Raw genomic sequence first — 26,376 nt, 5'->3', positions numbered from 1 at the left:
AATCTTACCTGCACGCTCCCTGGTCCTAGAGGCGTACAGGTCCTGGAGGGATGGCAGATTGCAGCCGATCACCTTCTCAGCTGATCGAATGATACGCTGCAGTCTGCCCTTGTCCTTAGCAGTGGCCGCAGTGTACCAGATGGTGATAGATGAGGGGAGGATGGACTCGATGATGGCGGTGTAGAAGTGCACCATCATCGTCTTTGGCAGGTTGAACTTCTTCAGCTGCCGCAGGAAGTACATCCTCTGCTGGGCTTTCTTGGAGAGGGAGCTGATGTTCAGCTCCCACTTGAGGTCCTGGGCGATGATGGTACCCAGGAAGCGGAAGGACTCCACAGAGTCAACTGGGGAGTCACACAGGATGATAGCGGCGGGTGGGGCTGGGTTCTTCCTAAAGTCTACAACCATCTCCACTGTTTTTAGAGCGTTTAGCTCCAGGTTGTTCTGTTCCCCAGGGTCCCAGGATGTTAATTTTCCTTTTTTAGGCGGACTCATCTCCACCAGAGCTGAGCCCAATGAGGTGCATCCGCGAACTAGGAGCCTGACGGCTGGTGCTGGAGGTGCAACTGTTAGTATACAGGGAAGACAGGGAAAAACCAGCCCGGGGATCCGGGCGATGGTCTGGGATCAGATGGTCAATCTTCCCATCTGCTTGTCCTTAGCAGAGCAGGGACTCATCTTGGTATGGTGTTTTCTGGCGCAAACACGGACAGTGGCGTTTGGGGTTGGTGTGGGGGGGGGGGTGGGGGAGGTGTTTTTTTTGTTTTTTTTACAAACTGTTTTTTTTTTTAAAAAAAAGGGGGGGGGGGAGGAGGGGGTGGTTATGGTTTTTAGAAGGGAGAGAGCAGAGGGCCCCAAAAGACTTCATGACCACAGAGGTGAGGGCAACAGGTCTGTAGTCATTTAGTCCTGTGGTCCTTGCTTTCTTGGGGACAGGGGATGGTGGATCTTTAGCAGGCTGGCACATGACATATCTCCAAAGAGGTGTTGAAGATGTCAGTGAACACCGGAGACAGCTGGTCAGCACAGTGCTTCAGGGTGGATGGAAACAGAATCTGGTCCGGCTGCTTTGCGGGGTTCTGCCTCTTGAAGAGTCTGTTGACGTCCCTCTCTTGGAGGCAGAGGTCGTCACTGTGGTGGAGGAGGAGGGATTCACAGAGGTGACTAAGTGGCCCCAGCCTTCTTTTTGGGTGGGGGGGGGGGGTTTTTTGGTGGGGGTGGTGAGGGTTTTCCCGGGGATGGTGATCAGCTTCCTTTTCTGTCGAGGAAACTCATTCTGGTTTGCCAGGAGATCATTGATGGAGTGGGTTTTGGGCTTGTAGTTTGTTAAATAATGTGGGCCCCCTACAAACACACCCCTAGCCAGTGACAACTCGAAAGGGCCTGTGCGGGGCATTTCTAATGCTTTGTCGTTGCAGCGTCTAAAGTAGTTCCATTATTTTGTCATTGACGTCAGCCGTCCCTCGGGGCCCCCTTCAGCTGGGTTGCCTCTCTGTCACAGCACCTGCATAAAAGAAAAAATTTATGAAATTTTTTTTCCCCCCCCCCCCCCCCCCCCAATTTTTTTTTATAGGGAGAGAACAAACCAGCTTTTTTTGGTCGGGCGGACAAGGGGGGACGGGGGGGGGGGGGGGGGGGGTGGTTGTTGGTTGGTGTGTCGCGTGCCGTCGTCAGTCAGAGTGGGGGTCGGCGTTCATTTTGGCCGATTCAACATGTAGAACGGCCAGTGGCCGTCTGACTCAATGACCAATCTGATTGGTGGAGTGCTCGCCCACTACAATCAGAGGTGTACAAAAAACCGGAAGTGACGATTCCAGTATCTTGTTATTATTAGCCATCGTATTTTCCGTTCACGAGTAATGACAAAACGATCCTTCTTGACTACTATCAACACTCCCCTGATGAAAAAAATACTGACGACACAGATGAAACTCTGTTTAGCAAAGTCAACATTTTTTTTTTAAAACTTTTTTGGGGGTTTTCGCGCTTTAGAACGTCGTTCCAATTTGCATCGGTTTGCATTTTTTGACCGACCGGGAGGCCGTCGGGTTGGTGTTTTCTGGCGCACACGGACAGTAGGCTGACATGCCATGATCAATATCAGAGGTTTGGTTCGGGTCGTGCTTGATTTTTAAATAATGGGGCACAAACACACCCCCTCCTTTACAACTCCTTCACAGCACTGCAGGCAACAAAAAAACAAAACTTTTTTTTAAAAAAAACCAAAAAAGAAACTTTAACAAAAAAAAAAATAGGCTAAATCCAGTCGAGTCCACAACCACAACCAAAACTCATCTTGCTGCCTTGAATCTAAATCAACATCATAGTCATTATTATCACAAGTCAACACTCATATCAGACTGATGTGCACACACACACACACACACACACGTCGTCGGAGTCCGTGGTGGAGATGGACGCTCCGGGTCTGTTGTTGAGGCAACAGTGGAAGCTGGAGTAGTTTGCTCATTTTGTTTTGCCTGTTTATTTGTAAAAAAATCGGATATTGACTTCTGTCTCTTCATTTTCGCAGGTAATGCAGCCAGCGGTTTGGCAGGTGCCCGCCGTTAGCTTGCGACGACGCTCATACATGACGTAGTTGATAAACAATGCACACTCATTTCAAATCAAAATGCAGCCGTCAGTGGGAGTTTTTTATCGGCAGCAGTTGGTGAGAGTGAGTGAAGGTGTGTGATGACTAGTATTGTTTGGCTCGTAAAAACACAGATACAACTTAGGCTTTTATTCATATAAAATAGTTTGTCAGAGTACAAAAGTTACCCGGGCCGTGGCCCCCGGGCCCCCCGGTTCCGCGGTCTATGGTAGGCGCCCAACCTAACTCACTCTTGGTGTTTTGCGTTAATCGGGTGGTGGTGGCCTGGGATGGTATCAAACTCCCGGCCTGAATTATTGTCCCAGTCCGCCCCTGCACACGGATATATATACTCATGTAAGATAGATGAGATTGACATATTAAAGGCTAAAGAATCGTTATGAGATCTGCTGGATCCAAACAGCCAGCATGGGGAACAGAGGAGTGAGCCCAAGGACGAAATTTTGATTTCAGAGTTGGGGGGACACAAGTATTTTTAATAAAACACTAACTCTTTCAGTTCACTGTGTTTTCTAGTAGCTCTTCTAGTTTTCTATTTCTACTTTTAAGTATACTGTTCCCTTTTTTGGTTTGACTGGTTGTAAAGCATGTAACAAAACATTATCACCCAATTCTGTGTTTCACCTTGTTAGTCAACTTCACTCCAACTCAGTACCACCAATTTTACACTTATTTTTGGAATATATGGTAAACAGACCTCATTTACATAGCGGATATGCTGCTTTATTGGGAGCCAGTGAAGGTGTTGCAGGATGGGTGTAACGCATTTCTTTGAGTAACTTACACTTTGACTTCTAAAGAAGTCTCTTATGTCCACTTTTCTTTTTTTAGACATCCTGGCTGCGCCTAATTACCAAACACACATACACAAACACGCACGCATATACAAAAAGATGTTTTCCCAAAGAACTACATTTTGGCACCAGACCTGATCCTTTGAAATTGTATTAACATCTATATATACTATATAGTCATATTATATATTATTATAATAATATATAATTACGCGTTTAGCTCCGCCCACATTTAAACTTGGGTTTTACTAATTTTACGTGGAGTCAAACGTTTAGCTCCGCCCACATTTAGCCCAACCCCGATCTGCATACTGCAGCCAGGTGCAATTGGAACCAGCGGTAAAATAGTCTCCTGTCCATCCGGAGTCTGGGTGATTGTGTCAGTTAAACTGGGTCTGCTTTCATTCTGTTTACCTGAAGCCAAACGCTTGTTAAACTATAGTAACAAGTGGTAAATTTCTCATGTGAAATACAATATAAAATATATTATATCAAGAGCATAACGTTTTGTCACTGTAAGATTTAAGTAGTGACTCCCGGCCGTTCCTGTGCATTGTGTGGGGATGTAGCTCAGTGGTAGAGCGCATGCTTCGCATGTATGAGGCCCCGGGTTCAATCCCCGGCATCTCCACTCTTTTTACACTCGCTGATTAAACGTTAGATTGCCAAAAGTCTGTTCCACACACACCAAGATTAAATCGATCAGATGAACGGTTGTCGAGAACATCACACACACACACACACTGTTATCTTTGTACAGTCGCTGATTAAATGTTGAGGTTAAGGTCTGAAGCTGTGACAGAATATGGGCTGAAAGTTGGACTACATTATCTACATACATTATCTCCTAACAGGATTTATTTCTTGCATTATTCATGAAAATTAAAATACCAATGTAACAGGTAATAATAACTTCCCGCCACGCTGAACACATTATGAAAATACTGCTGCGTTTCTGACAGCAAAAACGAGCAGGACTGGATTTTTCAATAAAGATGCAGAATTACAGTTTAAAACACGTATTTGTGACCAACCTCACCCGCTTTTATTTTGAAGGTTAGTGGCGGAAACCGGAGATCATTTTGTCTCTTCTTTCTCCGTCTTTCGGGCGTCTGGTATTGTGATAAAATATCGATTATGGATCGTATTATTGTTTCTGCATCTTCTATAATGACGTCCCTTCTTTTTGTGTATTTGCCAGCGATGTTAATAAAGAAAAGAAAACAGTGGTTCCACTGGGGCTCGAACCCAGGACCTTCTGCGTGTAAAGCAGACGTGATAACCGCTACACTATGGAACCAACTGCGCAAAACAGCATACAGTCCATCTCATATTCTTCTATATATATATATGACGTACATCAATAAGTCAATAGGTCATAAAGTGGTTTTGTGACACAGCATCTGAATACTTAATTAACATAATTCACATCTCAAAGAAACGTCACCAACAACTAGTATGAGGCTGATTGCACCAGGACATGCGCACTGTGCAGTACTGCGGTACCTGGAGGGAGTCGTTCAGGTGTTCAGGTTCAATCAGGAAGTGGAGGTGTTGCAGTGGGCGGGGCATTAAGATGAGAGGCGAGCGCCGTAACCTGCAGCTGCCATTCAACACACATCAGCCCAGAGAGGAGAGGAGGCGTCGCGCTGCAGGTACCTGTCTGTCTGTCTGTCTGTCTGTCTGTTTTTTTATTAATTACACAATGCAATATCAGTTACTGTATTAATCCAAATATTCCTATAACCTGTGTAATACCTCTATCTGACACAGTTTTTACTCTCATTTCCTTCTTGTGTTATTCTTACCCGCCTTTAGAATAACTTAACTTACATCAGCTGTTGAATATTTTCTATCACAGGTATAATTTTGATTTATTTAATGGTCTAAAAACAGTCCGGTGTACGAATATATATTTTAATTAACCGTTATTTAGTCAGTTAATCTAATTGAGTCACAGAGTCTGATTTACTGTACAACATAGAAGTTATCTGAATATAAACAAATGTCATTAAAAGAGAACAGAGAGGCAGCAGCACTACAGGGGGATTTCATTTTTAACAAACAATATGAAAACCCACAGACGAAGGGTCAAAGGTCACAGCTGCCTGACCTGCAGATGAAAAATCAGGAGGCCTCCAACTTAAAATCCTCCAAAAATCCTGTAAGATGAGGTTGTTTATTCAGTTAAATCAGGTCTTAAATCTCTTCAGAATTTAAACTAAAGCTTTTAATATATCTTTTCTTATCAGACTTGATTTTATTTTCTATTTTAAGTGACAAAAATAGTCTTTGAAAGTTTTCTATCGATCGGTGAAAAGAACAGTTTAAAAACGCTTCAAATCAGACTGAAGTTTGGTGCAGATTCACAGTCGGAGAAAACCTGTTTCTGTTTGCATTTTATTCAGGAACTCAATAGAAATTAAATGCAAATAAAACAGTTTGTGAATTTTTCTTTTTTTCAAAACTGTTGATGATAAAATTTGTCAACAGGAAAACAAATAATTCAACAAATACGGGGAAGGAAGTTTCCAACATTAAACAAGTGATTTGGTTTAAACTGAGCCAAACACTACAAAGCCTGTAAAATAAAGACTTACTGTTTAAAATGCTCCAAAACAGCCTGAGGGTTTATTTCCTCATCAGATAAAATCTGATCAGTTATTTTCAGTGCAGCTAAAAGGCACAAAAAGTTGCTTCTTACATGTTCTCTTTAAACAGGAAGTTTCCGGTTGATTCCTGGTCAGGAATCAATAAAAGAAGGAAGTGATGGGATGAAAGAGTGCAGTGTTAGTACATCTCTGAACACGTTTTCTTTCTGTGTACTGAAGCTGGACAGATGTGTCATGTGACACAGCGCCCACGCTAACAGTCGCTGTCGCTCATTTCCAAGTCAAATATGAGCAAAATAAACAAATGAGCTGCAGTTTACCAAACATTAAAATACACTGACCTTTACAGCAGAAAACCCCAACGTGTCTGCTCACAGCAGTGTGTGAGAGGGCGAGGACGCATATAATCAGGTTTTATAGATGAAAGTCTGTCACTAATGTCTCATCTCACTGACCAGACTCCATTTACAAAACCACTATTTTTACTCGACTATAAATCCACCTGAAGACTGAGTAGATGTTTTGTGGAGGTCTGTCCTCTCCAGCTACGTCTGTCCGACACGATGACTTCCTGTCAGGAGTTCGAGGTGACGGTCCACACCTCACCTGGTCCCACCTGTGGAACCTTCAGCCACCTGTGGCTCACTCTGATTGGCTCGGATGGGGAGACTCAGCGCGTCAGCGTGAACGAGGGCGAGCGTCATCTCCTGCCCGGATCGGTGAGTCTCATCATGTTTCCACGAACAACAACGAACACCTCCTAATCAATAACGTTAATGTTCGGCCAAAGGATGATGCACAATGATCCTGGTTAGAATCTGAATTCATTTTACAACGTTTAACAACAATCTTGGCTTAAAACCGGGACACTGGTCACAGGACTCTTTTCAGATGAATTCTATTCTATTTTAGCAACGTGTAGTCTAAGTTAGGAACCACTCGCTGTCCGAAACCACCTTAATCCAGTCTGAAACCTCTCGTCTGTAGTGGAAGGAACTCAGTGTGTCCGTCTCTTCCTCTGTCCTAACAGTCGTGTCCGGTTCGGGTCCAGGTCAACGGGCCTCTGGGTTGTCTGGTTCTGATCCGGCTTCATCTGGAGCCGCGGACCGGTTTCCCCGATCTGGACTGGCACTGCAGCCGGGTGGAGGTTCGCAGACTGGCTGAGGAGGGTGGGCGAGGTGGGAAGACGCCTGAGGAACCAGAAGTTCAGGTGTTCCTGTGTGACAGGTGGCTGCAGACAGCAGATGGGGACGTGGAGCTGCGGAGTGGAAAGTGTAAGATAACAAGATCCTGCTGGATTTTTCTTTTGTTCAACATAATAAACATAGCAAGCTAACGTTATCCAGCTAACTGCCCAATCAGACAGTTTGTTCCACTAGCTGGACTCTGTGTTGTGGACTCTGTGTTGTGGACTCTTTGTTGTGGACTCTGTGTTGGACTCTGTGTTGGACTCTGTGTTGTGGACTCTGTGTTGGACTCTGTGTTGGACTCTGTGTTGTGGACTCTGTTGGACTCTGTGTTGTGGACTCTGTGTTGGACTCTGTGTTGGACTCTGTGTTGTGGACTGTGTTGGACTCTGTTGGACTCTGTGTTGTGGACTCTGTGTTGGACTCTGTGTTGTGGACTGTGTTGGACTCTGTGTTGGACTCTGTGTTGTGGACTCTGTGTTGGACTCTGTGTTGTTGGACTCTGTGTTGTGGACTGTGTTGGACTCTGTTGGACTCTGTGTTGTGGACTCTGTGTTGGACTCTGTGTTGTGGACTCTGTGTTGGACTCTGTGTTGTGGACTCTGTGTTGGGACTCTGTGTGGACTCTGTGTTGTGGACTCTGTGTTGTGGACTCTGTGTTGGACTCTGTGTTGGACTCTGTGTTGTGGACTCTGTGTTGGACTCTGTGTTGGACTCTGTTGTGGACTCTGTGTTGGACTCTGTGTTGTGGACTCTGTGTTGTGGACTCTGTGTTGGACTCTGTGTTGTGGACTCTGTGTTGGACTCTGTGTTGTGGACTCTGTGTTGGACTCTGTGTTGTGGACTCTGTGTTGTGGACTCTGTGTTGTGGACTCTGTGTTGGACTCTGTGTTGTGGACTCTGTGTTGTGGACTCTGTGTTGGACTCTGTGTTGTGGACTCTGTTGGACTAGTCACATCGCTACATAGAAACACATCAGTCAATCAGTCCACAGGCAGCAGAGGAACAAAGCTACTCACAACGTAATATACGTCAGAATCTCACCACTAGAGTAAAAGATCGAACAAATTATTTACATATTTACAAGCTGTCCTGATCCAGACATCCAGACAGAAAGAGTGAGAGAAGGTCAAAAGAGCCTCACATGGCCCAAGAGGAGAGGTAAAGACCCGAATGTGAATGAATTACAATATAATATAATTTGTTGCTTGTAGCTTTTTGGAAATAAAGTTGCTGAGTGAGTCTGAAATGTTGTGAAGTCTTGCGAGAAAGTCGTCAAATAGAAGCTTGTGACGTAGCGTTGAGCTTGTGCCGACATACTCACATTTTGGTGAGGAGATGTTATTCTCTTTATTGTTAATATTAGAATCTCCTATTATTCCTCCGCAGTGTGTTTGCTGAAGGACGAGACAGAAGAGAAACTGAAGCAGCACAGACTCAGACAGCTGCAACACCAACAGAAGATCATCAGGTAAACACGTTTGCTGTCTTTGGAAATGTCGGGATCTCGATTACGGTAACACTTTCAAAATAAAGCTTGCTGAGGTCACAGAAGATTGTATGTTTCATACTGACTTCACACGTGGTTAATGAGCTCAGTAAACAGTTTCCTGATGAGTTTCCGGTCTCAGTCTCTAGTTTCAGTCTTCTTCCATACAGCATGATGTTCATTTAGTAAATGATTTACAGTAAAATAGACCTACATAAAGTAGGGTATGCTTTAGGGCTGGGCGTTCTCCATTCTGACCCCTTTCTATCAGAACCAGCATTAACAGTTTCAGCAGTTTGAGCTACAGTAGCTCGTCTGTTGGATCGGACCACACGGGCTAGCCTTCACTCCCCACCTGCATCAATGAGCCACGGCCTTGGACTACTTTTATTAGGTACTGACCTCTGTAGACCGGGAACCCCCCGCAAGAGCTGCAAGTTTGGAGATGTTCTGACCCAGTCGTCCATCACAATGTGGTTCTTGTCAAAGTGGATCAGATCCTCACGCTGCCCATTTTAGATAATCAGAGTTACTGGTAGTGCTCACTGTGTTAGGGCTGATCGCTGTATATATGGTCAATGATTGTGGGTGGTAGTTTGGACCCCCCTACACTGGTGGGTCTAGAGTTTTTGGTGACAAATAGATAATTTGCTATAGTACCTGCTTTTCACCACTAGGTGTCATTCTGCACTCGATTTCTATTGCATGTCGGTCCGTCCTGAGAGAGGATCCCTCCTCTGTGGCTCTGTGCTGGGGGAGTTGTTCTTGTGATTCTGGGCTGTAAAAATAAAACTGACTTGTGTCCTTATTTCAGATGGCGTAAGTTCATCGAGGGAACTCCGCAGTGCATTGACCTGAACAAAATGTCTGAACTCGGGCCGAACCTCAGCTACACACAGAAGAGGTGAAGTCACACACTTAATGTAGGTTCAGCAACCAGAAGCAGACTGAGGACGTGAAGGAGTGCTGAGGAGATATTGTGTTTCTTTGTCCTCAGTCCAGCCGCCAACCTGCACTACCTGAAAGGCTTCATGGGCCGAGCGGAGGCCTGGACGAGTTTCACGGAGCTGGAGGCGGTTTTTGCTCACAGCGGACACGAGAACGACATCGCCAGTGAGAAACTCTTCAAACTGAATCTTCTTTTGAGTGTGGAGGCTGAAGCTGAAACTTATTGACAGGAACTCACTAGGACTACTTTTTGTTTGCGTAGTGAAATGATTGTTGAGCACACTGCCAGGTGGTTGCTCGGATGTTGCTACGTGCTTCTTTAATTGGGCTGCTGGCAGTGTTAATTTTGACAGCAAATTCTGATTTAGTCTTAGTCTTTTGAATAACACACCATTTAGTTTTAGTCATATTTTAGTCATCTGAAATCTTTTAGTCTTAGTCTAGTTTTAGTCGACTAAATATTAGCAGATTTTAGTCGACTAAATCACGGTGGTTTATCTGATAAAATAACCTTAGTGTGTATGCTAACCTTCGCATGTATTTCTGGATGAGTCGTCTGTAAATGTCACTTCCAGTTGGTGGTGTTTTTCCCAGTGATTTTTGCTCCACACGGTTTACAGACGGTCTTGTTGTCCTTGTTGTCATATGTGAAGTGTGACCAGATGTCAATTCTTCGTTTTCGTCCTAGACCTAGCTCTGACATTTCTGTTGTTCATGAGCCATGCATTGCCCTCGGACCGGGTGCACTGCAAAACGTTAGCGCGCTGCTAACGAGCAAAGTCAACTGAAATCAGTCAAAGCTGTGTAACTAAGACTGTGCAACTAAACACAACTAAATATAATGTAAGCAACCTAACTGTTGTGAAAACGTCCTCGAAACTGTGCGAAGTTCTGCAAACTCGTTTAGCTGTTGCGCCTGCATTTGCCGCGGCTTTAAAAATTGGCTCTGCTGCTTCTGCATAGATCAACCTACCCTCAAAGATTCGCTCTGATTGGATTTCTTCCCAACTTGTCCCACAAAAAGACAAGTTCTGATTGGATCTCTTCTCCATTCGTCCCTCCCTAACATTTTCGTCTCATTTTTATTCGTTGACTTAAGTGTCAGTTATATTTCGTCACAGTCTTCGTCATCATATCTGACTTTTTATTTAGTTTTTATTTAGTTTTCGTCCGTGAAGAAGGTTCGTTGACGAATATTTTTTGTCATAGTCTTCGTCAACGAGATTAACACTGGCTGCTGGTTGTTATCTCTCCTTCCTGGTGTAGTGACAGATATTTAACAGGTTCACTCGGTTGCTCGAGTGACTGTTCTTAGCATTATTTGATTTTCTAAATAAAGCTGTAAAACATTAGATCGCTCAGATGTGATTTGTAGCTCGTCAACTGATAATCATTTTAAGATAAACGGCATCGACCAATACCTGTGCTCATAAGGCCGATAAACAAACACTCTTACGGTAAAATACTGTCAGCTGTGGTTGTCAGAACTTTACCACAAAACATACAGTAGAACCTTTTCTACTATTACAGTAAAAGGGCATTAGTACTGTTGATTTTAAGTTTTAAATTCTGTGTATTTTACAGTCTGTAATATAAAAAAACAACTTTATTACATATAAATTCCTTTAAAATGGCGTATAAATAAACGTTTTGCCATGAGATATCACAGTATTTTACTGTTACAGAAACCTATTTAGAGTTTGCAGTCTTTTACTGTCATGGTTTGACATTTTATTGATCATTATAATGATTATCTTTAATGTCTCAGGGTTCGTTAAGGCTCACTGGATGGAGGACTGGTATTTTGGCCACCAGTGTCTGAACGGCTGCAACCCTCTGATGCTGCATCAGACCCACCACCTCCCTCCAAACCTGTCCGTCACCTCCGACATGCTCCGCCCCTTCCTGCCCGAAGGCTCCTCCCTCGAGCTGGAGCTACAGGTGTGCACGCCGTTCTCTGACCTTCCAGCTATTGTCGGCCGCCAGCTGTGCGCTTTCTTACATCTTGATGTTTTCTGATATGACAGAAAGGGACCGTTTACCTGCTGGACTACGAGGTTTTGGACGGCGTTCCGGCCAACATGATCAACGGGAAGCAGTCGTATCTGTCTGCGCCGCTGTGCCTCCTCCACCTGAACCAGCAGGGACAGCTGCTCCCCATCGCCATCCAGGTGAGCTCCTATTGATTCTATTATTCTGCAGTGTGATTACTCATTGAACTCATAGATGGAAGTAAGCGTTTAGGTCTTTTACTGATGTACTTCAGTGATAGATATAAACAGACTAATACTGATGCCTCTGTATGACCTACATAAACCATCAGAGAGATATTTCCATACAGTTGTTCCCCTTGAAATCAATGAAACAAGGTAGTAGAAACACTATCGCTTTTGTCCACAGGGGGCAGCAGAATCACAATGACAGCTACTCGCAGGAGCTTTAAATAGAAGAAGCAATACAACACAGTCAAAATACTCCATTACAAGTAAAAGTATGAATTATCTGCAAAATACACTTAAAGTATCAAAAGTAAAAGTACTTACTGATTATTTTTACTGTATTTATATGTAATTAACATTTTACTGTTGTATTTGGTGGAGCTGATTCGAAGTGTTTTATATACTGTTGGATAGTTTAATATGTTTTATGTACAATGTATGATGAACATATTAAACATTATTCATATTTTATCATAAAGTTTCTTGCGTTTTGTACTTAAAATCTTAATATATGAAGTAACTAAAGATACTGTCAGATAAATATAGTAAATAAGTCAATATTCCCTCTGAGATTCAGTGGAGTCGATATATAAGTAGCTTAAATTGGAAGTACCTTAAATTTGTACCTGAATAAATGTACTTTTTATACATCACATTCCACCACTGTCAGTCAATCAGTCAGTCAATCTATCAATCAATCAGTCAGTGATTTCCCCCCTCCCCCCCCAGTTGCAACAGACACCCGGTCCTCAGAACCCGGTCTTCCTGCCCTCTGACGGGGGCTGTGATTGGCTGCTGGCTAAGATGTGGGTCCACTGCGCAGACTTCCAGTGTCACCAGTTGGCCTCCCACTACCTGAGGACTCACATGATGGGCGAGCTGTGCTGCGTGGCCACGCTGCGACAGCTGCCGGAGCCGCACCCGCTGCACCAGGTACCCACGCCACCGTCTCGCCGTTTAAATGGTGGCCTTAACACACAGGTCGCCCTGGTGATACTGTCTCTGAATATAATATGAAATATACATAAAATATGTCACTAAGGTTCTCTTCAGGAAAAAGGTTGGGAAAGAAAGATGTATGGGACACATCTTTTTATTTGGTGGGTTTGGTTTGAATCCTGGAAAGATGGATCCTCCCGAGTCCAGCTGCCTCTGAAGGTTAAAGCTCTGAACTGGTTTGATGATGGCAAGAAACTCCCAACCAAACTTACCAGTTGGCATGTTCCTCAGCAGTTATTGTGTCTTCAGCTCACAATCATTATGTTCAGTGTGTTTTGTTCTTCTTTGTTCTGATTGGCTGCGATAGCTGCTGATGCCACATGTGCGGACGTCCCTACAGATCAACTTACAGGCCAGAGCCTCGCTGCTGGCCGCCGGCGGCGTGTTTGATAAGGTACATCACCTGTGACAGAAGTCTTAAAGAGGGACCAGTGGAAACTGGTGCAGTTATCTGGTCACGTGTTGGTCTCGTTCCTCCAGGGGGTCGGCTCTGGTCTGCAGTCGTTACCCGTTCTCCTCACCCGGGCGTCGGAGAGGATTTATTATCGATGTCTGTGCGTCCCAGACGACTTGACGGACCGCGCTTTGGACAAACTGCCACAGAGCTACTACGCCCAGGATGCACTGAGAGTGTGGGATGCGCTGCACAAGTAAACAAACGCACCTCAACCAGCTCCCTGCTGGACGAATGTCAGATTCCATGTTTTGATTGACATTGTGTCCTGTTGTTTCCTTTGACAGGTTTGTGTGCAGCTGGGTGGACCTGTACTACAGTGGAGACGATGAGGTCCAACAGGACTCTGAGCTTCAACTCTGGATCACCGACATCAACACACACGGATTCACACACGACTCAGGTGTGTGCGAGAGAGACAGAAGAGGTTGTAATCCGTCCCCTGATTAAGACAATAAACTGAATAATGAAGCTGTCTCCTCCTCTCGTCCTTCAGGCTTCCCTCAGTCCTTCCAGACCAAATCACAAGTGTCCAAGTTTGTCACCATGATCGTCTTCTCCTGTTCGGCTCTGCACGCAGCCGTCAACTTCTCCCAGGTGTGGCTCCTGCAGGACGTCTAGATTTAGTCTAGATAGAGATACTTTATAAACATCTTAAAAACAAGTCCGAGAATTAGTTCGACTTTAAGGCAAAAATGCACAAAATACACATTTAGTGTTTATTAGACATTATTGTTAATTTAATAATAATTTAATTATCGTCTTCTCTGTGTCTTTCTTTGCGTCCTCCAGCTGGACTTTGCCCTCTGGATGCCGAACTGTCCGGCCTCCATGTCGTGTCCTCCTCCGCAGGTCAAAGGCGCGGTGACGGAGGACGACATCATGTCCTTCCTGCCAGACGTGAACTCAAGCTGTCGTGTCCTGACGGTGCTGACTCTACTGTCGCAGCCTGCCACCAACTTTGTGAGGCTCAACCCACCCACACTGTCTCGTCAAATGCACCTCATTAAACATTTAAATACGCCTACATTCCCCCTCTGAGGATCAATAAATTATCTTATATTTATCTACATAACATTTACATAAGCTAATTGAATCAGGTAGAGTCATAATGCCTCCATCTTCTTAAACGTGCTGCCACCGTATTTTTAAACAATTATTTACGGTGACACCTCCCTATGAGCTAAAACAAACATCACAGACAAGATTGGATATTTCTATGTAGTTATTATTAATGCCTGCCAGGACGGATTCCTCTTGAAATCAATGAAACAAGGCAGTAAAAATACTATCGCTGTGCATTTATATTCTATAATATAGAATTCAAATACTTTGCACTGAAATGTCCAGATTTAGACCCGAATGAATCAATAACACTAGTAAATACCCAGAAACAGAGGTTACTTTTACACTTTTACAACTGGAGTGAAGAATCAATACTTCTGCTTTTACCAGAGTCTATTTTTTCTGTACTTTATCTGAATATTACAAAAAAGCTTTTTTAATTATGACACCTGAAAAGGAAAAGGCCAGTTTCTTAATCCTGATATGATTCTGTAGAAATCAGACATGTATTTTCTTGGTTTTTCACAATAATTAGCGCGCTCGCAGGCCTGACGGTGTTTTCTGACCCGCTGCGGTCGCTGCAGATATTCAGTTAATCTCAGCTGACAAAATAAATCTAATAACTGTGTTTGTGTCTGTCTCCCCCTGCAGGTTCGTCTGTGTCACTACAAGGAGGCGGTCTTCAGAGAGGACGCCCACCGCAGGCTGGTGGAGGAGGTGCAGGCTGAACTCAAGGCTATTTCGGATGAAATCACAGAGCGCAACAGCCAACTGGAGCTGCCATATCCGTACCTCTGTCCCGAAGGCATCGAGAACAGCGTTGCCATCTGATGAAACTCCAGTGTGTGATTATCAGTGATTTCCGTTGTTATTTTACTGATTAATCAGGGTCTTTTTATTGTTTAAACCTTCTACTCGCCTGCTTTTTAAAAAGGAATTAATTTTACTTCTTCGCTGACACGAGTATATTTGATTTAAACCTTCTGAGGAAACAATGATTCTTTCTATAAAAATCAACCTGCTGGTTGAAACAATACAGTCAGAGCTACGTTGTTACTGAAACTTTCTTAATTAAACTGCCTGCAGATTCATTTTCTGTTTCATCCTCGGTGGCGAGTGTCAAATCTGGAAAATAGATTTCTATGGTCATAAACTGAAACCAAAAGCTAATCAAAAACTTCTTTACCTTCTTTACCCTTCTCAGCAACTACTGTTCTGCATTGAATAGCACTATATATGTGTGTGTATCAGCTGACTCAAAAACAGCTGAAACAATTCCATCAAATTAAATAAACAACAAAAGCAATGACATATTCTGCCTGTGAATGAAAACTTCTGGTAGTTAAATACATACACGTTCAGCAGCATCGACAGCTCAGCATACAAACAATCCCAACAATTCTTTTAATTAAATAATTATTATTACTGGACTACGGTTGTCCTCAGACGGGTCAGTGATCGCTCAGGTCTCAGCAAAGCAGCAAGCGCCCACTAGAGTGCAGTGCGTCATTTTTGAATGAAGTAACCACAGCTCGCCAGTTTTTAATAATATACAATAAAAGGTGTGACTTGTGGTAGTAAAACTGAAGTTAGACACAGGTCTCCTTTACTAGCCAGATGTCTCAATTAGAGGCCTGGATTTGATGTAAAAAAACTTCTTGAAGCTTGAGCGAGTTCTAAGCTACTTAGATCGCCTACACAAATATAAATGTTTAGGCTTTATACCCTTGAAGCGGTCATGAAGTCCAAAAAAGTGTCCAATCCTCAATTATTTATAATCTTTATTTATAATCTTTAGTCCGTAATGTTTCGTTTCCACCAAAAGCAAAGCAAATATTCGCCCTGCGTTAGTCGTGTTGGTTTACCTGCAGGATCATTTGTATTTGAGGTAATTATTTGCCCTTTAATCTGGCTTGCAACTGCGGTATGAGCCCAAAATAATCAGATGTTGCTGTGATTTAATATCAATAAAAGGCTGAAATCACAACATCATGATGGTGATTTGTAAAATGTCCAAGTTGTAAATATTGGGATGTGAAGCCTGCTGCTCTGCTAACTCTCTCTTCTTCCTGCTGTTGTTTGGTACGTGTGTTTATTACCTTGTGGCTACAACATCTAATTAAGCTGCTGGTATTTTTGATACGTGGCTCTCTCTCGATCAAATGAATGATTGGTAACGGATATATTTTTGTAGAAGTGATATTCATAAATAAATAAACATTCTGATAGTGTTGTCAATCTCCTGAAATAAAGGAAACAGAACGTTGTGGTTTTGTTATTTGACATTATATTAAGACATTGAATTATTACATTAAACATGTCGATGTTAAAGTGTTGAAAGCTATTGATACTGATTGTGAAGAGATTGATAATAACACTGAAATAAAAGGTGAATTCGGCAACTTCTTCCTCCTGTGTGATAAACATCTTTCACCTCGACTGTCCCTTTAAATAATACAGAAATATAATAATACGTCACATTAAATATTTCACTCTGTACAATGTGTGTGTTCATTTCAGTCTCTTTAACAGATGGCACTTCTGTTTCCATTCAAATGTTCCTACAGTAACACGAGGCAGCAGCTTGCAGTTTAAGATAAGGCCTCTCCTCACTGCGTCCTCTGCCCTCCTTGCTTCCTTCCATCCTTGCTCCCTAGCTGACAGGATCCACCACTAGGACTTTACACTCCCTCTTGGCGATCTTGTCCAGCGACAGCAGCGTTTTGTCCTGTGGCGGCAGGTACAGCGGCCGGCCGACTGGAGAGCCAACGGGAGGAGTGATGGCCCGCCGCTCCATGGCGCTGCCCGTCCTGACACACACACAAACACACACAGAGTCATGTTTCCATCACTTCAGAGGACATTACATTAACTTAGATTCTTCATCTTAAACTAACCTTTAACAGAGTTTTACCTAGGTTGTTCAATAAGTCAATATATTGCTGAAAATAATGTTATATCATTATCTTTACTTTGTTTGTATATATAGACAATGATTTACATTAAGTCCCCAAAAGCAAGGTAAGTCCCCACAACATGAATGTGTAAACACATCGATGTCCCCACAATGTCAGTAATACAGGATTTTATACAGTAGAGTTGGGCGATATGTCAGTCGCATCTATAACATTAAAACCGGTTTCTGACTCATATCAGTAAATCTTTACAACATAATTAGTCATTTTAAAATAAAAAGGGGGTTTCACGTCATGACTGACAGCTGAGTCCTGCTCCCCATTAAGTAGGCCGGGTGTATGAGGGGGGCCTTGATACCGTGGTGCCAACCCAGCACAGACTCTAGCTCCAAATGGAGAAAGATGGCAGCAGCTGTATCTGGATATTTTCTTTACACCCCTAGTAGTTTAATTTATAAGAAATCATATTTCATAAACTCTTAATATGTTTGTGTGTAAAAAGCTGTCAGATAAATGCAGAGGAGTAAAACGCATGTTTCCCTCTGAAATGTAGATGTGGAGTACAAAGTACAAGAACCTCACATTTGTACTAAAGTACAGTACAAAGTTATTTCAGGTCAGACAGTAAAGCAGATTTATCGGTAGTAAAGATATAAATGTGGTCAGTTAAGAACAAAAAATGTACATATAACAATAACAAGCTCATAGCTAGTTGTACTTCCGTTATTACTGAACGCACAATAACCAGTTTTATCATAGTTAATTTCTGAAACCAAACTTCCACCCTTGATCTTCCAAAAATAACCTAAAACTCTTCAAAGTATAACATTTCTATAATATAAAAAACCCCAAATGTTCCAGAAACAAACAAACAAAAACTAATGTCATTAACATCATTTGAAATATAATAAATCTCCTACAATTGAAGAGTAATTAAACTATGTTGACTCCAGTCAGTGAGGGTCTGTGTGGTACCTCATGATGTGGGATCGAGACGGCTGCTGGTGGGAGAAGGACTGAGACCGACCCAGACTGGCCTGGTGTCGGTCCAGCAGGTCTCGAACCGCTGGGCTGGATGGGCTGTTTTTCCCTGTGTGGTGACGAGAGAACACATTCAACCAAACTATCACACCTGTGTTCACAATATATGATGACAGTTATGTTACAGAGATGAAGGTGTCCCTGTCACCATCAGTATTAGTAGTGGTAAGGTTAGGCTGCATTTATACCATCCACATCCTCTATATCGCCCCCTGGTGGCTGAATGCAGTGTAGCCTCCATGTTAGCAGAAGGGACAAACTAAAAAGTCTAATAAATGTTTTGTTCTTATCGCGGTGATGTTTGTACAACTGTTCATTTTTATCATCAGTAAACCTCTCCTAACATAATGAGTTATTTATTTGATTGACAGCTGAGCCATTAGGTCGAACGGGTATATGAGGGGGGCCTTGATACCGTGGTGTCCTCATCACTACTGCACAGACTCTTTCTGCACAGAGAAAGATGGCAGTGGCCGTATCCGGATAGTCCGCCTTATTTTTTATACAGTGGGAGGAAGTGGAGATCTTTTATGTCTGTATATAAAAAAAAGCAAAGTGATGTTTTCATTACGTGACAGCGGCCGTGCGTCCGGCGGAGGGTTGGACACAGACGCCGTGAACTGGAGCTTCAACTTCATGTGCTGACTCAGCTGCAGAGAGAGAGAGAGAGAGAGAGAGAGAGGGTAATGTAATGACACTTTATCCCAACGTTAAATGTTTTTTATTTGATATATAGAATAAATGTATTTAAGCGCTCTGTGCCTCAGGTACCTCGTACAGTCCCGGTTTGAGGATCTGGAAGGCCACACTGAAGGACAGAGTGCTTCCTTTCCGACAGTGACCAAGGTTACTGAGAGGAGTGTGACAGACCACAGCAGCCAGCGTTGCATCTTCGCTCTGACCACGCCCTGAACACACAAACAACCATATATACAGGGTCAAACAATTCTTTCAGAAACCAGTGAAATAAGTTTTGCCTTTAGTTTGAGTTTAATCAAACCTTCTGTTTTAAATCAACCAACTTCAGCATCTGCTTTCTGACTTGGCTGCCGCGAAACTCATTAAAAATGCAAATGTCCCAATCTACAGTCAGTGTTTAGTTTGTCTGTTCTGGGCTACTGTAGAAACATGGCAGTTCGAAATGGCGAACTCTGTAGAAGTAGATAAAAATGTAAGGTAACACAACAAATCTTAATTTCAGGTGATTATAGACTAATGACAACATACCTATGGATATTATATTCTGACAATAGATCCTCCTCAGTGTTACACACTGGACCTTTGACCCTCCAACAGCCATTTGAAAAACTTTCAGCACCTGAATTGGACCATAAAAGGTGCCAGTACCCTAATTCACCAAAACCCTAACCACAAAATAATGAATTATTTAGCCATTGTGGAGGTGGGTGTGGTTTATAATCAGCTGCAGGAGAGAGAGGTGGGAGGAAGGCTTGTGAGAGCAGCGCCAGGTGAGTTGATGATCTCAGCTGTGCCATTGAGTAATCGCTCTCTCTTATATTGCAGTAGTGTGCTGGACCTGGGTTGACTGCACAGACAAATGAGAGCGGATGTCCAGAGTTGTTTTGTGTTGATGGGTTGCAGCTGAGAGTGAATAAGAGTTGTTTTGACAAATGGACCTGTAATGCTGGATTGTGTGCCGAGGGAACCCACGGTGGTAGAGAGACTTCCTACAGCCATGTTTTATCCATTTTTAGCTGTTTTCTCTGTGTTAAGCCGCAGTTATGTGGGCTAGTGAGAATAATATTGCACTGTTTGGAAGGTTAATGTGAGACGTTTGTGTTGGACATGTCTGCATCTTCACAACTAGAAATGAAGAAGTGAGTTTGGCTCAACGTTTTGTAATACACCGATTGGTCAAATTTGCAGAAAGGTTTGCGATGGGACAGAATTTACAGGGATTTGATCATCATAGCAACTTCCTGGAGGGACTGCCTAGACATCTCATCCATCATGCCTAAACCAAACCGACAAAGGTAACGGACACTAGCCTGGTGGGGAAATAGAGTGCATACCTAGACTCACTGGGAGGTCGCGGCATGCAGTACCAGTGAGTACTGGCCCATTTTAGGCACTGCCCAAGGTTTAGAGCTGGTCTAAGGCTGGTCCTCATGAACCGTACAACAGCGCACCCACACTAACCGTCTGGAGTCCAGACGAGCCGAACTGCCAGGAAGTCCTGCAGGTTGTTGAGCAGAACGTATTTGACCTTGAAGTGTTCTTTCACCCTGACAGTGCTCGGACAGCTCGCTGTCATGACAAACCGCGGTCGGTCCAGACGGATGCTGGGCAACCTGAGAGGACAGAGAGTAGATTTATAAATGGACAGTCAGGACGTGTCCCTGTGAGTATGAAGGAACAGTGAATTGTCCCTCCTCATATTTTTAACAAACAGGTGGTTTCCGCTGTCAGCTTGGGGCAGGTCGGCAGGTTGGAGCGTTTCATTTCAAACAGGAAGGCTTGGTCCTTACCTGTAGTGTGTGTAGATACAGTTGGTGAAAGGCATCTTGGGAGTTGACCACTGCAACACAGCGACCAGGGGAACCTCCAACCCCTGAAAATAAATACATACCATACATATATGAAATATTAGGACCACAAGAGACACAACATAATTTCCAGTTTCTGCAAAATACAATATAATATTTTGAGTTCTTGAAATAAATCAGGTTATTTAGGAAAGCAATCCAGATGATGATGTTACAACTCTTCCTTTCAGTTTGTATTTATAGATTTTGTACTTGTTTAACTTTTATTTAACCACGAAAGTCTGACTGAGAATAAGTGTCCTGACCAATAAAGGCAACAGAAAACTCTGTGGCAATATCAGAATGAAAGAAAATGCAACAGTAAAATCCGAAAAACAATTACACAAACGAACCTCGTTGGAATCATCTTGCGGCATGTCGTTGAGGTGCAGCTGGAACAGGAAGTCGTGTTCCTCCAAAGCGCTGAGCATGCTGGGAAGGCGACCGGCGAGACTGTCCACCCTGCAGAAAGACGCCATGCCAACCTCACCTGACTGATGGCTGCAGAGCAGGAGAGGAAGCAGTCTGAGCACCATCACATCAAATGACACCATGTGACAGAATTTAACAGAACTTATTGTAACAGAACTTAATGTAACAGAACTTAATGTAACAGAACTCAATGTAACAGAACTTAATGTAACAGAACTTAATGTAACAGAACTTAATGTAACAGAACTTTATGTAACAGAAGTCAATGTAACAGAACTTTATGTAACAGAACTTAATGTAACAGAACTTAATGCAACAGAACTCAATGTAACAGAACTCAGTGCAACAGAACTTGATGCAACAGAACTCAATGTAACAGAACTTAATGTAACAGAACTTAATGTAACAGAAGTCAATGTAACAGAACTTAATGTAACAGAACTTTATGTAACAGAACTTAATGTAACAGAACTTAATGTAACAGAACTTAATGCAACAGAACTTAATGTAACAGAACTCAATGCAACAGAACTCAATGTAACAGAACTCAGTGCAACAGAACTTGATGCAACAGAACTCAATGTAACAGAACTCAATGTAACAGAACTTAATGTAACAGAACTCAGTGCAACAGAACTCAATGCAACAGAACTTGATGTAAGAATTTAGTCTAACGTAATAAAATGTAACATAAAATAAAATACATGTCGTCACGTAAATCATATCTAAACACCGACCTACAGTAACGTCATCAGATGACAGAACTCAGCTCCACTCTAACACTTGTATCTGTACGTACCACACATTGTCCACCAGCAGCACGGAGCCATCTGGCATCATGGGAAGGTAGGAGGCATTGAGGTTTGGTAAAATCCGAACATCTCGAATACTCACCTCCTCCTGGGAAGACTCATTCAACACTGACAGAAGGAGAAAGGGTTAGAAAGAAGAACACCCTCAGAATTTAGATCGTGGTTTGTGTTTTAAATGAGACACTATACAATAAAAACAGTAGTGATGGTGTAACTACCTTTGAGGACGGCGAGGTGCCTCCCAGAGACGGTCATCTGCTTACAGCGGACGGTGGGAGGCGGCAGGACGGTCAGAGTGGTGCTCACTGTGGATGGGAGAAACCAAAGGTGCGTTAAAGGTAGGTATATTTAGTAAACAGTTTGACAAGCTGATTTGTCCGCAAGGATTGACGTTAGTAATAAATCAATTATCTAAATAATTTCCAATCATTTCAGCTTCAGGTTGTTTCCAGGTTTTATTTTGTGATGATGAGATATTTAGGAGATATTTGTAGCTTTTCTTTGCCATTCTTGAAACTAAACAATGTCTATCATGTAAACACTATGTATTTTCTATGACACTCGGGACCCCTAAAAAGGTTCCATGTCATTGTTCCAACTGCCCATTATTCTAAAACACTAATAGTTGGATACATCTCCCATTGGGCCGAAAGCCTATTATTCTGAAAACAAAGGCCGGTTGTTCTGGAATACACACTCTGGTATCACCAACATACCCACGCAACTTAACTGACGTCACTAGCATGCCTATTTTAAACCCATCTTTCCCAAACCTAACCAAGTAGTTTTGATGCCTAAACCTCACCAAACAGTGGATATTTTCAGAAAAAGATTTCACAGCGGTGGGTTTTTGATTTCAGGATAACAGGCTTTCGGTCCAATGGAACAGACTATTGTAGTTTCGGATTAACAGGCCGCTGGAACAATGGGAAGTTCCCCCAAAAAACACTTGGACTGACCCTGAAGTCTGTCAGGGATTTTATTTCTACTTTTAGTCTTTTTTCTGTTAACAGGAACAATTCCTTCCAACCAACAAATCCAGCTGTTTCATGTGATGCCATGATTGGGATGTTTGAATGATAATCAAACCTGGACTACAAGTAGCCCCAAGACACCTCCAGAAGTCTGCCCATTTCTGAGTTTTAGACCTTGAAAGCAAGGAAAGTATGCAAAAGATCTGGTCCTAACCCTAACCCTAATTTATCGGGGCGTCTGAAGGTTAAGACTTGGTTTAATGATGAGGTAGATTTTAAAGGCTGGGACATGAGTTATGCCATGAGGTTACAAGTATAAAAGTACATGTGTTGTACCCTGAGCCTTGAAGGTGTTCAGGTCGTGTCTGAAGGTGTGTGTTGGTTCTCGTTGCTGCAGGACGCTCAGGTAACCGAGTTCCTGCACCTCTGCTTTCTCCGCCTCCCTCTTCCACACCGTGACCATCACCTGAACACACACAAGCAACAAATAAATCAACGAGTCAGGTGAGTTTGTAGCAAATGTACCAAACAATGGGAAGACTTACAAACATATAATTAATAACAATAATAAAATAATTCGTCCAATATGAGACAGACACACAGATGTTCCTGCTGACCTTGACTTTCAGGGTGCTGACGGGGAGTTTGTCCAGAGAGACGGTGAGGGGGAAGATCACTTCATCTGTCAAAACCACCGGCTCGTCCAGAGGAGACTGACGTGGACAAACACACGGATGAGAAATCATCATGAACTGAACCAGCAGCAGCCGGGGTTCAGTAACCTCATCCAAACTGACCCCTAACTCATTACATTAGCTAACTTTTACTACACAGTACAGTAACCGCTATTTAGGTAATGTTCACTATTTTCCCCAGTTTACCATGTTAGCATAAATAACATGTCAGGTTGAGGACCAGCTGAGCGACTTTATCATCCTTAGAGCTGTGCTCTCTGCCAACATTTTTTAAAATCGTAGACTTGCTGCCCTTCTCTCTCGTCTTTCAATTTAAGGATCATCACCTGAACTGGCGCCCTGCGGAACTCCCTCGCCGCCGTCCCAGATGAGTTGTGGATGAGCAGCGGTTTGCAGTCCCTGAAGCTCCGACACCGGGAGTCCACCCTGCTGCCGAGCGCCGCGATGGCTGCCTCTGCTGCAGCAATGTAGTCCTCCTCGCCGTCCTCGTTGGCCTCGTCCCCGCTGCTCTGGTAGTCGTGGTGATGGTGGTGGTTGCCTCTGTGGCGGCTACTCTCACCTGGACTCACGCTGGCCACGGCGCACAAAGAGCCCGCCAGCTCCCTCCACGCCCGGCTACTGGCCGACTCTGACCCAAAGCCTGCTGAGATGCAATCACCGCCCCCTGTTTGGAAATGATTGCACATATAAATTCAATCTCATCTCCAGTATTCTCTGGTGTTTTAGTCCTGGATTAGTTCCAGTATTTGTCTTGTATTTTAGCTCTGATTGTTGATTCTCAGTGAGATCAGTAGTATGAACATCATTTCATGTGTCCTCTGTGGGACATAACACCGAGGCCGTTATGCATGCAGTCTAACTGAGTCCTAAAGTCCTGTGAAGAGGACATGCTGGCCTTTCTCGTGATGTAACACACATGGGGTGTGTCTTGTTTCTGTTCTTCATCTCTTAGTCTGAACTGAAATAAATTAATGTTTTTGAAATGGATGTTCAGTTTAAGCTTTTTTAACCCGTGTGCTCTGCTTCTAAACGTATATAAATTCGAATTACAGTCCATAAATAAAAAGATGAAGTAAGGCAGCAGTTCCCAACCTGGGGGTCCGGACCCCCACTAGGGGTTGCCAAAGCTTCATGGAGGGTCTTCTTGATTGAAGACATACTAGAAAACTTTTTTTAAAAACACAGTAGTAGTAGTAGAAAAACAAGGAGAAGAAAACTTTGTCAAAAAGGAAGTATATTAAGTCTTTAAAAAATACATAATACAGAGGATTGTATTGCATAAGTTCCCTAAACAGGAAATAATCTGCTTCATCCAAATCCTGAGTTCACTGTTTGGTTTCATTGTTCAGTTTTGAATATAATATGATATATTATAAAATATATGTCTCTTATTCAGGGGTCGACAGTTTAGTTAATGACAGAAAATGTGTTCCTTAAGAAGCAAGGTTGGGAACCACTGACTGTTCGTGTATGTGAGACATTCTGCCTGAAATATATCAAAGGGTCCATTATTATTATTATTATTATTATTAATAAAGGATATTAGCAATATAACTCACAGACAGTGACTGTCTGTATGAACATTATAGAGGAAAATAAAACAGTTTTCCTCCCCCCTCCCTTTCATTCAGAGCCGTTCTGGTCCGTATCCAACCCCCCTTACCGGGGCCGTGCTCGGTTGGAGTCGCCCCTCCGTCCCTGCAGCGGAGCACCAGCAGGAAGCGGACTGTCTCGCCCAGGTAGAGGTGACTGCGGCGGGGCAGAGTGCGATAGCGGGCCGGGTCCGACAGATCCGTGATGGGCACCGCCGGAAAATACATGAAATACTCGCACTGAGACTCCATCATCTGCACCATGGCGACGAGCGGAGGAGGCTGCGCGAGCAGGACCACGGTCAGCGCGCACACACCGTGACACACACTTCCTGTTCGCACTTTCACCATAAAAGCACGCTCTTTGTTCCACAGAAGAGGGAAAATTAGACCATTGCGCCCCGCAGTGGAGACACAGTGGTATAGAGCTTTGTTATATATATATATATATATTAGTTGAATATATAGGCTACTGTTATTTATTAGTTGAAATGTGAGCCCTTACAGTGCTTACTTTTCAGAAACATGTATATATTTATCATTCCTGATATAAAATCAATATGAGCACAATGAGCATTATATTCCCTGTGAGGTGCATCCATAGTGTGTGTGCACTGGAAGATCACACTACCGCCTGCACTGAGGTGAAAAGGAGATCAAACCCAGCAGCACAGCGACCTCTGCTGGTCTGCAGGACGTACAGCAGCCGTTCAAACTGAGGCCAGACAGCTCTGAGTTCAATGTGTGTGTCAGGAAGCTCTCATTATTGATCAGATCTATCTATCGCTGCAGTAAACTGACATATTATAAATAACTAATGAGAGCAGAGCCTGTGTGGCAGAGTTAATGATGGACAGTCTGTCCTTCACTAACAGCTTCAACACCGACTAACACAAGAACGCTTTATTTTACTGGAATTAGCTGCTATTACTGGGAATCAGACAAAATATAGTTATCAAAGAACTGGCTAGCAAGTACAAAGTTAATA

At 43.2% G+C, this 26,376-nt stretch overlaps 2 protein-coding genes and 2 non-coding genes across 6 annotated transcripts; 2 read left to right on the top strand and 2 right to left on the bottom strand.

The window, feature by feature from the left end:
* Nucleotides 1-3,967: 3,967 nt before the first annotated feature.
* On the top strand, nt 3,968-4,039 carry trnaa-cgc (transfer RNA alanine (anticodon CGC)). Its single transcript has one exon. It is a non-coding gene; the product is annotated as a tRNA-Ala (tRNA).
* A 596-nt stretch (nt 4,040-4,635) lies between these two features.
* Nucleotides 4,636-4,708, bottom strand: trnav-uac (transfer RNA valine (anticodon UAC)). Its single transcript has one exon. It is a non-coding gene; the product is annotated as a tRNA-Val (tRNA).
* A 271-nt stretch (nt 4,709-4,979) lies between these two features.
* On the top strand, nt 4,980-16,883 carry zgc:152891 (uncharacterized protein LOC767741 homolog). 3 transcript variants are annotated; one of them, XM_051394740.1, is made up of 15 exons: nt 4,980-5,063; nt 6,551-6,739; nt 7,051-7,294; nt 8,597-8,678; nt 9,511-9,600; nt 9,694-9,809; nt 11,413-11,585; nt 11,672-11,815; nt 12,593-12,796; nt 13,170-13,256; nt 13,343-13,512; nt 13,604-13,719; nt 13,813-13,913; nt 14,109-14,279; nt 15,033-16,883. In XM_051394740.1, the coding sequence occupies exons 2-15, from the start codon at nt 6,584-6,586 to the stop codon at nt 15,210-15,212; spliced, it is 2,034 nt and encodes a 677-aa protein (XP_051250700.1). In that variant the 5' UTR covers nt 4,980-5,063; nt 6,551-6,583; the 3' UTR covers nt 15,213-16,883. The 3 variants fall into 3 exon arrangements, with proteins under 3 accessions (XP_051250700.1, XP_051250701.1, XP_051250702.1); XM_051394741.1 differs by having other exon boundaries at nt 5,001-5,063; nt 6,529-6,739; XM_051394742.1 differs by having other exon boundaries at nt 5,023-5,063; nt 6,566-6,739.
* On the bottom strand, nt 16,652-25,693 carry LOC127360353 (trafficking protein particle complex subunit 14-like). The gene is made up of 13 exons (XM_051394744.1): nt 25,460-25,693; nt 24,123-24,460; nt 23,719-23,814; nt 23,438-23,567; nt 22,346-22,432; nt 22,115-22,235; nt 21,237-21,384; nt 20,827-20,909; nt 20,498-20,649; nt 19,109-19,245; nt 18,909-18,987; nt 18,272-18,386; nt 16,652-17,191 (listed from the first exon to the last, which is right to left on the bottom strand). Exons 1-13 carry the CDS (start codon nt 25,650-25,652, stop codon nt 17,035-17,037), a joined length of 1,836 nt encoding a protein of 611 aa, XP_051250704.1. The 5' UTR covers nt 25,653-25,693; the 3' UTR covers nt 16,652-17,034.
* Nucleotides 25,694-26,376: the final 683 nt, after the last annotated feature.

Source organism: Dicentrarchus labrax, unplaced genomic scaffold (genome assembly GCF_905237075.1).
Source record: "Dicentrarchus labrax unplaced genomic scaffold, dlabrax2021, whole genome shotgun sequence".
NCBI lineage: Eukaryota > Metazoa > Chordata > Actinopteri > Moronidae > Dicentrarchus > Dicentrarchus labrax.
This window is presented reverse-complemented; position numbering and strand designations above follow the sequence as displayed.

What these genes read in the sequence shown, in the direction of transcription:
- zgc:152891 (XM_051394740.1), top strand. Translation starts at nt 6,584, where the DNA reads ATGACTTCCTGTCAGGAGTTCGAGGTGACGGTCCACACCTCACCTGGT. An exon ending in GGAGCTGCGGAGTGGAAAGT is followed by an intron (nt 7,295 to 8,596) that starts GTAAGATAACAA and finishes ATTCCTCCGCAG; the next exon opens with TGTGTTTGCTGAAGGACGAG. An exon ending in CGCAGCCTGCCACCAACTTT is followed by an intron (nt 14,280 to 15,032) that starts GTGAGGCTCAAC and finishes CTCCCCCTGCAG; the next exon opens with GTTCGTCTGTGTCACTACAA.
- LOC127360353 (XM_051394744.1), bottom strand. Translation starts at nt 25,652, where the DNA reads ATGGTGCAGATGATGGAGTCTCAGTGCGAGTATTTCATGTATTTTCCG. An exon ending in GGACGCACGGCCGCTGTCAC is followed by an intron (nt 18,387 to 18,908) that starts GTAATGAAAACA and finishes GTCACCACACAG; the next exon opens with GGAAAAACAGCCCATCCAGC. An exon ending in TCTCGATCCCACATCATGAG is followed by an intron (nt 17,192 to 18,271) that starts GTACCACACAGA and finishes TGTGTGTGTCAG; the next exon opens with GACGGGCAGCGCCATGGAGC.